Source organism: Elephantulus edwardii, unplaced genomic scaffold (assembly GCF_000299155.1).
Source record: "Elephantulus edwardii isolate Elephantulus edwardi_28Jun2011 unplaced genomic scaffold, EleEdw1.0 scaffold00022, whole genome shotgun sequence".
Classification (NCBI taxonomy): domain Eukaryota; kingdom Metazoa; phylum Chordata; class Mammalia; order Macroscelidea; family Macroscelididae; genus Elephantulus; species Elephantulus edwardii.
In genome coordinates this window covers 22,528,361-22,542,153 of record NW_006399772.1, presented here as the reverse complement: position 1 = coordinate 22,542,153, position 13,793 = coordinate 22,528,361, and the positions used below count along the sequence as shown (strand labels likewise).

Below are 13,793 nucleotides of genomic sequence, written 5' to 3'. Positions count from 1 at the left end.
ACCCATTTTGAATAATATTGCATGAGTTCCTTGTTTTTCAATGCAGCATAGTATTCCATTGTGCGAATATACCACAGCTTCTCTACCCATTCGTTTTATTTTAACTCTGTTTTGGTAGAATAGAGACTGTAAACACCATGTATTAGAGAATAATCATTTAATAATTATTATTCTAATGGTTTTAATATCAAAGACCAGATGGTGGTACTGTCTCAGAGGAGCATGAGGATTGCATAAAGGAGATAAAGAGACAAATAGATAAGCATTATATTGTTGTTATGTGCCGTTGAGTCACTTGTGACTCATAGCGACCCTAAACTCTGCTCTGTCCTGTGCCAATCGCACTGCCTCTGACACTCCCATCCCAATTAACCCAGTCACTGAATCAGTCTGCCTCCTAGAGGGTCTTTCCCTCCTGTACTGTCCCTCCACCCTCCCAAGCATAATGTCCCTCTCCAAGGACCGGTCTCTCCTTACAATATGTCCAAAGTATGTTAGACAGAGTCTCAGAATCCTTGCCTCCAAGGAGCCGCCTGGTTTAACCCTCTCCAGCATGAATCTGTTTGTTTTCCTAGCAGGCCATGATACATTCAATACTTTTCTCCAACACCACAGCTCAAAGGCATTAATTCTCCTTCTAGCCTCCTTAGTCATTGTCCAACTCTCTGATGCATAACAAGTGATTGCAAAGACCATGGTCTGTATCAGACACACCTTAGTCTACAGAGTTACACCATTGCTCTTCAGAACTTTGGAAAGGTCCCTAATAGCAGACTTTCCCATGGCAATATGTCTTTTAATTTCCTGGCTACTGGTGCCTTTGGAGCCAAGCAAACTAAAGCTGTGAACAATCTCAGTCTCTTCACCATCCATCCTGATGCTGCCAGTTGGTCCAGTGGTGAGAATCTTTGTCTTCTTGACATTATACATATTCAAAATAATGTATCTCTTAATGCCTGGGGAGGGGAAACTTTTTTTTTTACAATAGCTTAGTTTTTATTGTGATTATTGGTGGTTATATATGATTTTGTGTGTCAGCTCATATATTGTTTGATGTGGTTTTTAAAAAGATTGATTTGCTGATAAATTTAATATACATTGTATTTCAAACATTTCTTTAGCCACATTGTGTTTGATACAATCATTCTCATGCATTATGTTTTATAAAATTAATCACCGTTGGACTTTGCCCATCATTACCCTAACCTTTTACCCCAATCCTTCCCTTTTCCTTCCCCCACCTTGTTCTACCCACCAAACTGCAGACCTGTGGTTTCACCCCAACCCATCCTCAGCCCTCCCCCACCTTGAGTTTCCATACATGTTTTACTACTTATTCTTCTATTTTTACAATAATGATCTTATGCAGTTTTTGTCCTAATGAGACTGTGTTAGTTTACTCAGCGTAATGCTCTCCAGCCTCTCCCAAGTTATGTAGTATTTTTTGAAATTGTTGCTCCTGAGTGCTGCATAGTATTCCATTGTGTAAATGGACCACAGTTTCTCAGTTCATTTGGTTGTGTTTGGACATTTGGGCTGTGGGAAACAGATTCTTTTAAAAACACGTCCTATAATATAATCCATGGCTCACTGAGAACCCTTGTAACTGTGTTTTGTTTTTTTTTAATTTTTTAAAAATTTTAACGGATTTCTCATTTTGTTGATGATGATTCATAGAAAAACACGTGTTGGTTTCAGGTCACTTGTGAGTGCTGTTGGTGATGTCACCACGGCAAGCTCTCCTGACTACTGCAAGTCTGAGTCTGGCAAAGTCTTTCATAATTTATTAGTTTTTAAGATGGAGTGTTTTGCTTACGAAGCTTCAGGGAAACAAGTACAATAAAATATACAATTAATTAAAACCTTTAGCACGACCAGGAGTGACATTAATAAAACATCACCCTTTAAAGAACCTTAGAATTTCAGCTTACTCTCCCATCTCAGTGGGAAACCAGCATGAGAGAGTCTGTCTTTCATCATAGTCAAGAAACCGAGTTTATTGGACGTGGATTGGTCAGTTTTCAAAGAAACAGGCTCATGGCCACTGTCCCATTCCTCTATGTAGTCTACATCTGGGTGCTCTCAGGTCTAATAATAACAGACACCTGCTCATATTTAGCACTGACTTCATTTGTGTGCCCTTGTTTAATCCTCGCAAGAACCCTGTGGGGTAAATGTTAGGATTTTCATTATACATGTAGGAAAAACAGACTGAGAAATGCTATCACACTACTTCTCAAAAACTACCCCTTAAGCCAATATGACTTTAGTGTCTGTGGGAGAATTGATGCCTTTGAGCCATGGTGCTGGAGAAGAGTATTGAATGTACCCTGGACTGCCAAGAAAACAAACAGATTCATCCTAGAGAGGGTTAAACCAGGCTGCTCCTTGGAGGCAAGGATTCTGGGGCTTCATCTGACATACTTTGGACATGTTGTAAGGAGGGACAGGTCCTTGGAGAGAGGGAAATCATGCTTGGGAGGGTGGAGGGACAGGGCAGGAGGGGAAGACCCTCTATGAGGTGGATTGATTCAGTGACTGTGGTATCGGGATGGGTGTATCAGAGACAGTGTGATTGGCACAGGATAGAGCAGAGTTTAGGGCTGTTGTACATAGGGTTGCTATGAGTCACAAGTGATTCGATGGCACATAACAACAACAACAACTTTAGACACAGCCAAACCCATCACCACCAAGTGGATTCTGATTCATCATGACCCAGTGGAACATACTCCTTCAAAAGTTTTCTTAAGCTGTAAACCTTTACAAAAGCAGATTGCATCATCTTTGTCCTGTGGATTTGAACTGTCGAGCTTCTGGTTAACAGCCAGTGCTTAGTCAACTGCATTGAGTCAGAATCTCCCAAGTGGGGTCCAGCAGTCTATATAGTTAACAGCCAGTGCTTAGTCAACTGCATTGAGTCAGAATCTCCCAAGTGGGTCCAGCAGTCTATATCGTAAACAGGTTCTCCAGCTGATTCTTAGGCACCCTCAAGTTTGAGAATAATTGACTTGTAAGAACTTTTGTGACCCCACTGCATGGTCTGAGCAGAATTTCGTCCTCATGTAATGCTTTGGATCGTCTCTAACATGTTAGGAAGGCCCTTTCAAAACAATACCTCCCTTGCCTTTCTAAATAGCTACTTAGTCTCCTCTACATGGAAAAAAGTAAGAATTTCAAGAGGAGGATCTTTTCAAATGCTTTGTTCAGAGAACCTCCTACCGCTGATTTCCTCTATCCTTTTATACTGTTAGTATCTCCTTCTAGAAGCTTCCTGTGGAACGGTTCTGGAACATGTCTGTGTGGACTTTGTTTATTTCAGTACCTAAATAGGTCGGATATATAGGTGCTAAATGACTTGCTATTGCCCTTTTGAAAGAACTAAACTGTTTCATCTCATCTGAGACTTCATTTGAGAATGTAGGTGTAGTACTGATAAAATGCACTGGCAAATTGTTATCACATTGATTTTCTATGCCAGTTTCCCCCTTGCTGTATGTTCTGCAGATGTTACCTGACTTCTCTGAGTTGTGGTGTTCGGGACTTAGAATGTTGTTGTTATTTACCGTAGAGTCAGAACCGACCCATGGCTGACCCTCAGGCCAGTTTTCAGAGGAAGTTAATTGCACTGGAGCAGATTGTCCATCTCTCTCATGCGGTGCAGCTGGTGGGTTCAAACCTCATGCGTTCGGCATTGCAGCTCAGCTTCTTTCCACTAGGCTACCAGAGCTCCACCAAAGCCATGATGATGCATAAATTGGATATGCTGCCATTGTTGCTATGTGCTGTTGAGTTAAAACGCACTCGTAACTGTCCCTCTCGTGGGATTTTATAGGCTCTAAATTGCCTAGGAAGAGATTGCCACCTTTCTCCAGTGGGACAGCTGGTAGATTCCAGCCATGTGCCTTTGGGTTGGCAGCACAACTTAGCCACCAGAGTTGATAGATTAATGAAAGAGCTTTGAAAATACTTCGTGGAAACCACTGGTTGCTTTACGAATGTAACGTTCTCAGAACAGCTTGTGAGGCTGGGTGGGATGTGAAACTTGGGGACGAACATGTGCTCTCCTCCTACTGTGACGACTAGATTTGTAAAGTTAGTTTCCATAAAAGGAGGAGCACAGGGTGTGTTGTGGATGGAGTGGAGACTTAGGACTCACTGGGCCTTAGGCTTGAAGATAGCACCTAGACTCCTCTCAGCTTCTCTTGATTGGAGGTCAGAATACCTCTCAGAAGCACTGTGGTAAGGAAAGAGGTCAGACTTGATGAAAAACCCGAGCGCTAATGGCCTAATGGCATTATCATAGGGATTAAAAGTTGTGGGGATTGGGTGCAAGAGAAAGGACAAGATAGAAGAGCACTGGGTGAGAGACTACCAGGCTCCAGAGCATTGGTCTAGCAATGTCAAGGTCAGTGGCAGACCCCTCTCTCTAGAGACCTGCTCTTTATAATCTGCCTTAGGGACGATGAGAAGCTACAGATGAATTGCATGAAAAAGAACTTTGATAACCACATAACATGGGTTCCAGAGTCTGCCAGACACAAACCCCAAGTGGTCGGTGAAAATGTGGTGGTGAGCCAGACCTGCGTGTGTGCTTGCAGGAGGGGATCATGATGGCATTTTGAAAGGGGATGTGCCTTTTCAAGGGTGCAGCTGCTGCTTGGCCCGTCAGGTTATTGCCCTGCAGGGTCCGTCTGGTTTGGTCATCAGTATTTTGCCAAGAAGTAGGGAACTGGACTTTTTGGTGACATTCTTCTGACTTTTGAAAACATGGACCAAATGGTAAAAAAAAAAAAGTAAAACAAAACACGCTGTGGCCCAAGCAACACACATCTGTGGGCCAGATTTGGCCTGTGGGCTGTCAGCTCGTGGCCTCTGCTGTAGAGTGTTCTATAAACATGACCCAGTATTATTATTGCCGTGTCCTGGAATTCCTGCTAACCTCGCGGGAGAGTTTATGTTGGGGCCCTTCTAGGAACACTTGTAGGCCACATTCACACCACATTGCTCTTGGGGACTTTAAATGCATATTGTGTTATTTCGGAAGATCAAGACTCCAGATGCATGGGCTGGAAAGATATGTCTCCTTAAAGGAGATGTTTGGGTGATTGGCAACAGCCCCCTGGAAAGTGGAGAGTAGAATTGATGGTGAAAAGTGTGTGCCCCAGTGTCTCTTGGATTCGCCGAGCACCAGGGTAAACCTGAACCCTTGCGTACTCTTAGGACCTGTGCTTTGTTCTTAGGCATAGCTTTCTTCATTGCTTTTTCTGTTTGTTTTACAGAAGAAAGAGTTTGATGTGGACACGCTCAGTAAGTCTGAGCTACGGATGCTCCTCAGCGTAATGGAAGGGGAACTGGAGGCCAGAGACCTCGTCATTGAGGCCCTGAGGGTAAGAAGGGGGGACCCCACTGTCTCTTCATGTCATTACCTCCTCACCCCATGCCTCCTCAAACCATGTGTGTTTGCGTGTCTTTTCTTTTTTTCAAAGAGCCAGTGGCAAAGATTACGGGATTTTTTGGTCAAATAAATTTAAAATGTTTTAGCAATTTAAAATGTGTTTTCTCCTCATGCCTCTGACTCCAAGGTCAAACCATAACTTTTATAAGCAAAAAAGGGAGGGGGGGAGTTTAAAATTGGATGGGCTTTGACATGACGGAGACTGAGACTAAACTGTTTTAACATGGGAAATTTGAGAAGTAAGTTGTAATAGTTCAGAAATCCTTTTATGCTTTGCGTGTTTATTTGGTTAGAGACAGATGTTTGCAGAATTTTGGTAATTTGCTATCCATCCTACAACTATGTGGAGACTGGGTGGCAAAAATTAGGGAACTGGTTATAAATGATAATGTTGATGATACATCTTTCTTTCTCCAATATCAATTATAAATGATTTCTTATTTTTTAAAGCTCAGAGTAGTTAAAAAGCCCACACCTGCCCTCTGCTATTAAGTCAATTCTGCCTCGTAGCAACCCTTGTAGGAGAGAGAAGAACTGCCCTGAAAGTTTCCGAGACTGTAAACCTTTTTGGAAGCTGACTGCTTAACATCTTTCTCCAGCAGACGTTACACACACATAGATCTTAAAATCATTTATTGAGGTTTTCTTATTTTTGGTCTAACCTTTCAGTGCAAGCAGGAGTGGCATCCACTTCCTAAACCACATGCCTCCGGAAACTCTATGCACTTTGATATATGTCCAGAGCTGTAGGGGGGCTTCGGGCCTTTTGTTCATAAGGTCACTATGAGTCCTGATCGACCTGAAGACAATCAACAACAACAGCAATCAAATAGAGGAATCATCTAAAGTAAAGTACAAGGGTGTGGTTCCCTGGGGAGGCCACACCTGGGTGGAGGGCTTCAGGTCCATGGTCAGTATTTTCTGCTTCTTTCCATCAGCTTCAGTTGCACAGCAGCCCTGTGGAGTTTCCCTGTGCTCACACAAAGGCTTACACATTTAGTGGAGTCCATACATTTATGGAGCTCCAGGGGCATAGTGGTAAGGAGTTGTGTTGTCAACCCCAAAGGTGGGCGGTTCAAATCCACCAGCTGCTCCATGGGAGAAAAATGGGCCGTCTCTTCTCATGGGAGGTACTGCCTATGAGAAACCTGTTGGAGGGCCCGCTCTGAGTTGGTTCTGACTTGAAGGTACATACAGTGTGCATTTATATGGCACTTTAGCACGTTTCTATTGTCTTAATTTAATTGCAGTACTTTCAGATGTAGGAATAGTGGGAATGACTTGCTGCTTACTGATCTGGACTCATCAAATGAAAAGGTTTTCATAGAATCTAGGAATTCTAAGCAGGAAGCGATGGGTGAGAGTCTAGCTTAGTGATTTGCTTCTCCATTGGATTTGGTGTCTCGTTTTCATAAAGTATTTTCTAACATACCTTTTTAACCTTTTTAAAATCCTGTAGTGTAATTTATAAAGGATTGCATGAGGATGTAGGTTATAGTAAAAATAGAATATTAAAAAAAAAAAATACTCCAGTTCCTTGCTCCAGTTTTGATCAGGACAAAGAGCAGGAAGTAATGGATAATAAAAGGTTATGTATCTCAGTAAATAAATACTCAGGCCTGACTGTAGTGGAACACACGATAAAGCAGGTGCCTTTCTGCACGTGCCCGAAGCACCTCCCTAAAAGCAAATAGCTACAGAATCACACTGGTCCTGACCTGTGATGCTGTAGAGGCAGATGCAGTGAGTGGAGGGGGTGTGGAGGGAGACGTGATGTTTGAAATAATGGCTCACTCTTGGTAAAGTTCTGTAAAGAAGTGGACATTTGTATGGGAATTGGACCTGTAGGAAATTTCAGTGCCTGTTATAAAAGAGTTCTAAAAACGTAGGCCGTCTCCTCCCGTGTGATTAGCTGCCTCTGAAAACCTGCTGCAGGGTCAGTTCTGACTTGATGTTTCACAACAACTTGTAAGGAGAATTGAGGAACTAGGCTCAGGGAGTCATCATGGAGGGAAAGGAGAAAAAAGAGGGCGAAGTGATGTTTGCATGGGATGCAGGACAGATACCAGATGTGCAGGAGGGAGCCACACAGACATCACCCTGTTTTCCAAGCACAGCCACTGTGAAAACCAAATGCTTTCCCCCATTTTAAGAAAAAAAAAAAACAAACAGAACAAAGCAGAACAAACAAACAAATCTTTCTAGGGTTCTGCTGCAGTGGAGAGCCAGTGGCCTAGATTAAACTTCTTTGTTTGTACTTTAATACCACTTATACAGAAAGGTTGTGCCTTACCTAAGCTCCCACAGTGGCTCCATGAGAGCCCGGGAATAAGGCCAGTCCCCAGTTTTCATCTGTTTCACCCCACCTTTCTTTGAGGAGAACAGTAGTGTATTTGGAGATACCCAAAGTCGCTGCCCTTTTTAAACATCAAGAATTACATTCTCTTGCCCTAACTTTGTCTCTGCCTGTAGGATCATTGTTTAAGAAAAGATAATCATGTTGTTTTCACATATCAGTGGTGGCCAAATGTGCTCACTGTCATGGGGCAACCCCATTTGGGAAATCCAGCGTTGAAGTAAAATTGGTCAAGGATATACCAAATTAAAAACTATTTCCTGAGATTGATAAGCTGTTGTGTGCTCTCAGATTGATTCCAACACCTAGCAACCCCGTATGATGGAGTAGAACCGCCCCATAGGTTTTGCTAGGCTGTCATCCTTACAGAAGCAGGTTGTCAGATCCTTCTCAGACGTAGATGTGGGTGGCCTCTACCCTTCAGTCTAGCACTTAACCTCTGGGCTACCAGAACCAAAGCAGACTCCCTGCTGTTGAACCAGTCTTGGCTGGCGGTGACCTGGTTGCCGGCTGCTGAGGCTGCAGAGCTTCATGGGAGCAGACTGGCTTGTTGCAGCTGGTGGATTCAAACCATTGACCTTTTGGTTAGCAACCCAGCACACACTGCACTATGCCACTAAGACCTTTAAAAAGGAATATAAGGCCTCTAAAAGAATGGCTTATTTTAATACATTGCACTGTAATTCAGTGATATTCTTATGAAATACTTCCCACAAATTGGAGTTCAAAATTAGTCCCAAAATACCCATTTTAACAAATTTCCTAACACTTTCAAAACACCCCACATATGTTACTATTTAAGTATGTATTCTGGGTTTGGGTTTTTTTTTTTTTTTTAGGCAAAACTTAACTACCTTATTTTTCAGACTGAAAAACCTTTCGGCTTAGTGCTGGGAGACTTTGCCTAGAATAAAGAAATCTCTTTAAATAGAAAAATGCTTCCAGTTTATAAACAACTTCTGGGATATAGCAGAGTATTGTAAGGCTTTTTCTCCTATGACATGTCTGTTAAATAGTGATAAAGTGGAAACATTCTGGGTTTTGATTAGTTTTAACTAAGTAACGCATGCAACCTTTGGTATTTAACAATCCTCCTGTGATTCAAGCAGCTGATTGACAAAAACATGGTTTTGTATGTGTGTTGTGAATTTTAATTAATGAACTAATTAATTTTCTGAACAGAGCTTGAATTCATGAAAACATAAATTAATTTCAAGTTCCTTCCCTGACGCCTGAGATAATGCCTTTGTTCCGTGTCTAGAGAGAGGAAGAGGGGTGGTAACCAGACATGGGGTTAGTCCTGAAAGTAATCCATTTTCATTAGACTCAAGTAGCTGGTGATTTTTGAATAGCATTGTATTTTGTCCAGTAAGATTCTTATTTCAGCATAGGAAATAGCACTTTTGATTCTTTTACTCTTTTGAGCATTTTATTTTCCCTGATAAATCATCAGTGACGAAAAAAAGGAGGTGACAGTTCAAGAAACAAAGGATTTTTTTTCCATAATCTTTTTTTTAGTAAAATTTTTATTTTTTATTGGTTTAAAAAAGGATTATTCAAATTCTACACTGATTTTTCTGGAGTTAATACCCTTGATGGTTTTTTTATTGTTGTTACTGAGAAGCAATGTCGTAGGGTAATCAGTATCTGTGTTCTAGAAGCAGTCTACGTAGTTTGATTCCACGCTCTGTAGCTTACCTTCTGTGTGATCTAAAACAAGTCATTTTACTTCACTGTAATTTAGAATTCCCGTGGTAAAATTGGAAACACTAATAAAATTCATATGTGCTTATATGAAAAAAAAAAAGGAGGATGCCCATAAAAGCTCTTGTAAAAGAAATAAGGGGACCATGACACCTGGCATAGATGTGTGAATCATGACCCTCTTTGATTCATCCAGAGGATAATTCTTTATCTGAAGAGTAACCTGAGGAATCTCTGGAAGATGCAAATGATTAATGTCCCCAGCTGCTAATCAGGAGGTTGGTGGGTTGTGTCTGCCTTGAAGTGCCTGCTGAGAAAGGCCTAGTGATCTTCCCCTGGCGGTGATCTTCCCCTGGCGGTGATCTTCCCCTGGCGGTGATCTTCCCCTGGGGGTGATCTTCCCCTGGCGGTGATCTTCCCCTGGCGGTGATCTTCCCCTGGTGGTGATCTTCCCCTGGCGGTGATCTTCCCCTGGTAGTGATCTTCCCCTGTTGGTGATCTTCCCCTGGTGGGCTCCTCAGTTCTGGCTCAGTGGCAGTGCACTTTGTACACACAGACACATACACTCCCCCACCTCTTGCAGTCCAGCTGGAACCAACTCATCGCTGACCCTCCTCCAGTAGGTTCCGGAGTTCTGTAAATAGCCCAGGAAGAGATGCCCACCCTTAGCCTTTGATGGTCATCACAGCTGGAGAGACTGTTAGTTCAGTTATCTGTCCATTTTTTAGAATTCATTTCATGTGATCTGAAAATGCAGGGCATTTCTCTGAGAGATTTTGTTCACATTTTAACCACCCTGTCAGCACACTTAGTGGCTGAGCTCCAAGTTATGAGTCCTTGTGGGAATTTCCTTTGCCACATTTATGATTAATTTTGTGTTTTGGTTATAAAGAGAAACAAGGCAATGGAAGCAGTATAGTCTCCAGGCTACAAGCATGTGATATATGAACAACCCGTGCTTATGAACCAACCCCCATAAAGCCCATTGTGGTAAAAATTCAAGGTACATACAATTGTTACCTATTAACAGATGGATGCTATTTTGCAATGTAAATAATACACTTAATTTATTATTACTGTATCCTATGCATGAGGGCATACTATATCTATTTATACATAATACTTTGTTGTGTACCATCAAATTGGAAGGTGACTCCAAGCTGACCCTCCAGTTGGTTTTTAGAGACAGTAAATCACCCATCTTTCTCCCATGGAGCAGGTGGTAGAGTTGAACAGTGTACCTTTAGGTTGGCAATGTGACTTCTTACTAAGCCACCAGAGCACATGGGAGCCTGCACGCCCCCTCACGTGCCCAATAGATGATAAGATAGATAGATAGATAGATGATAGAGAGATAGATAATTATATGCACTGTGCCCCAAAAAAGTGGTTGACACAGTACAATTTCAGGAAGTACCTTATGAACAAGAGACAGTGGTAATAAAGGAAGAAGTTCAAGCAACAATGAAGACATTGGCCGAAAAATTAAGGCTTTATGATGAAGATTTTCCTTGGAATTTTCTCCCCTTTGCGTGTTGCGGATTTTAAGATCTGCTTCATGTCTTCTCAGGCTGTGGTTGTAGAGCTCACACGCCTCGAGGCAGAAGGTGTGAGGGAACAAAGGCCTCTCTGCTTTAATATTTATGCTCACAGCACAACAGAGAATAACGCCCAATTATTTATGCTGAGGCAAATGCAGGGAAATGAAATCAGGAGGTTATCATAAATGATCAGGCTTCAGGCTGCCTTGAACTAGGGTCACGGTGATACCTGTGGGCTCTCAGAGGCCCTTGGCCAATCAGCAACCACAGTGTGGCTGGCACCTCAGAGGTAGACATAGGTGAGTGGGATATGATGAGACAGACTTGGAAGGAGAAAAGTGACATTGGAAGATACTGTCCAATCAGAAATGTTCTCTAAAGTAAAACTGTTCCTCTCTCCTACACTCATTCTCAGTGCCTTTGGGTCAAAATGGCTTAGAGATGGTGCTCTGATGTGTTTCTGAGGGATCCCAGGGGAGAAGGCCACCCACCTAGTTCCGGAGGAGGTATTGGTGCCTTCATACTACCAGTGAGGCATTACAGTGCAACTCCCTATGAACTATGTCACCAGAGCCTCCTCTCCATGTCTTATTATTTAAGAATTTAGAAATGTAAAATATGCTGAGAATGTTGTTGTTAGATGCTGTTGAGTATGACTCTTAGCGACCCTAGGAATCATAGATCTGAACTCTGTCCTATCCTGTACCATCCTCATAATCTGTGATGCACTTCAGCCCATTGCTGAAGTCACTGTGTCAGTCCACCTGGTTGAGGGTCTTCCTTTCCGCCATCTACCCTCCACCCTCCCAAGCATGGTGTCCTCACCGGCTGTAATGAATAGCCTGTCTTAGCAACATGTCCAGAGAATGTGAGACAAAGCCTCATCGTTTTTGCCTCCAAGGAACAGTCTGGCTGAACTTTCTGTTTCTTCTTTTGGCAATCCATGGCATATTCAGTACTCTTCTCCAACACCATAGCTCAAAGGCATTAATCCTTTTGTCATCCTTCTTCATTGTTCAGCTCTCGGATACACAGCAAGTGATTGAAAAGACCATGGCCTGCGTCAGGTGCACCTTAGTCTTCAGACTGATACCTTGTTCTTCACTAATTTGAAGAGGTCTCGGACTTTCCCAATGTCACACATCTCCTGCTACGTCTTCTGGCATCAAGTTTATTTATTGTGGATCCAAGTAAAATGATATTGTTGGCAATTTTAATTAGTTCCTCCATCTGTCATGATGTTTCCTATAGGTCCAGTAGTGAGAATTTTTTCTTGATGTTGAGATGTAATCCATTTTGAAGGCTGTAGTCTTTGATTCTCTGCATGTGCTTCATGTCCACCTCACTTACAGCAAGGAAGGTTGTGTCATCTGTATAACAAAGGATATTGATCAGTCTTCCTCAGTCTTGATGCCACATTCTTCTTCATAGAGTCCAGCTTCTTGAATAAAAGAACTGAGAACCAAATTCAGGCCTCGAGTTGCAGTATTGAAAGATAAAGCTGTGGTCAAAATCTTGAGTGACCCAGAATGAGTGAAAAGAAGATGGAGGGTCTCCTTCCGCTTCCAGGTGCCGCAGTGAGCGGGGCTGCCGCCATGTCTGCCCATTTGCAATGGGTGGTCGTGCATAACTGCTCCAGCTTCTTGATCTAGAGGAACAAGCAGACAGACTTAGAGCACCGATCCCAGTAACTCAAAGCCCACAACTCCTTCCTCTACAACGGGCTGATCCACCACAACACCACAGAAGTGGAGCCAGCCTCTGACAACAAGGGGGTTTTGGTGGTGATGAAGCAGAGATCAGGCCCGAGGAAGCCAGTCACTTCCTACATACGGACCACCATTCACAAGAAGGCCCGGGCCACCCTCAGCGGCATCCAGCGCACGATCCCGAAGAACAAGTACTGGTCCCTGACTGTACATGCTGCCATCTGCAGGGCCAGTGCCATCCTGCAGAGCCAGAACAAGCCCACGATGGTGAAGAGGCAGCGAACCCGCACCACCAAGAGCTCCTGAGCACCTGCAGCCCCAGCAAGAAAGACAGCTCATCTCCACCGAAACATAGATGATGGAGGGAATACATAGAACCACTGGGCCAAGAAAGAATTGGCAGACACTGAAATATTTCAGGAAGTATCATGCGATCACGAGTCAATGGTTATGAGGGGAAAAGACCAAGCTGCACTGAAGGCATTGGCAGGGAATTTGTTCTATCATCAGTCAGAACCAGCCCATAGCTGACTCTTCTGCTGGTTTTCAGAGGCATTTAATCTCATGGAAGGAGATTGCCCATCCTTCTTCCATGGAGCAACCAGCTGGTGGATCATACCACATAACTTCGGGATTGCAGTGCAGTTTATTACCACTAGTCCACAAGAGACACCTTAGCAGATAGTAAGGCCCGAGGAATAGATGGGATACCAACTTACATGTTTCACATAACAGAGGCAGCCCGGAAGGTCCTCACCAGTTTATGCCAGGATATTTTTTTTTTAATTTTTTTTTTTTTAAGGATGAATAAAGGGGATCTAGATATTATGTATGAAACTCTCTGGTAAAGGTAGAATACAAAGATAGCATGATAATATTACTGAACACAAGGGATTCTTTTCCATAGTCAATTCCCATAAAGACAAATAGATTGCAATAGCCAGCATACTTTGTTACAGATCTGGGAGACCAGTGAGATTCATCTCAAAAACTGTGTTCCCATCTAATAGTGTTCATTAGTTGTT

General features: G+C 42.8%; 1 protein-coding gene and 1 pseudogene across 1 annotated transcript in view; both read left to right on the top strand.

Annotated features, from left to right (window-relative positions):
• The window catches only part of LOC102846862 (cortactin-binding protein 2-like), a 165,118-nt gene that overhangs the window by 11,507 nt on the left and 139,818 nt on the right, over positions 1–13,793 (top strand). The window contains exon 2 of the mRNA XM_006882666.1: positions 5,283–5,390. Coding sequence (XP_006882728.1) covers positions 5,283–5,390 — 108 coding nt within the window. The remainder of the gene's footprint in view (positions 1–5,282; positions 5,391–13,793) is intronic.
• LOC102846461 lies at positions 12,655–13,074 on the top strand (annotated as a pseudogene).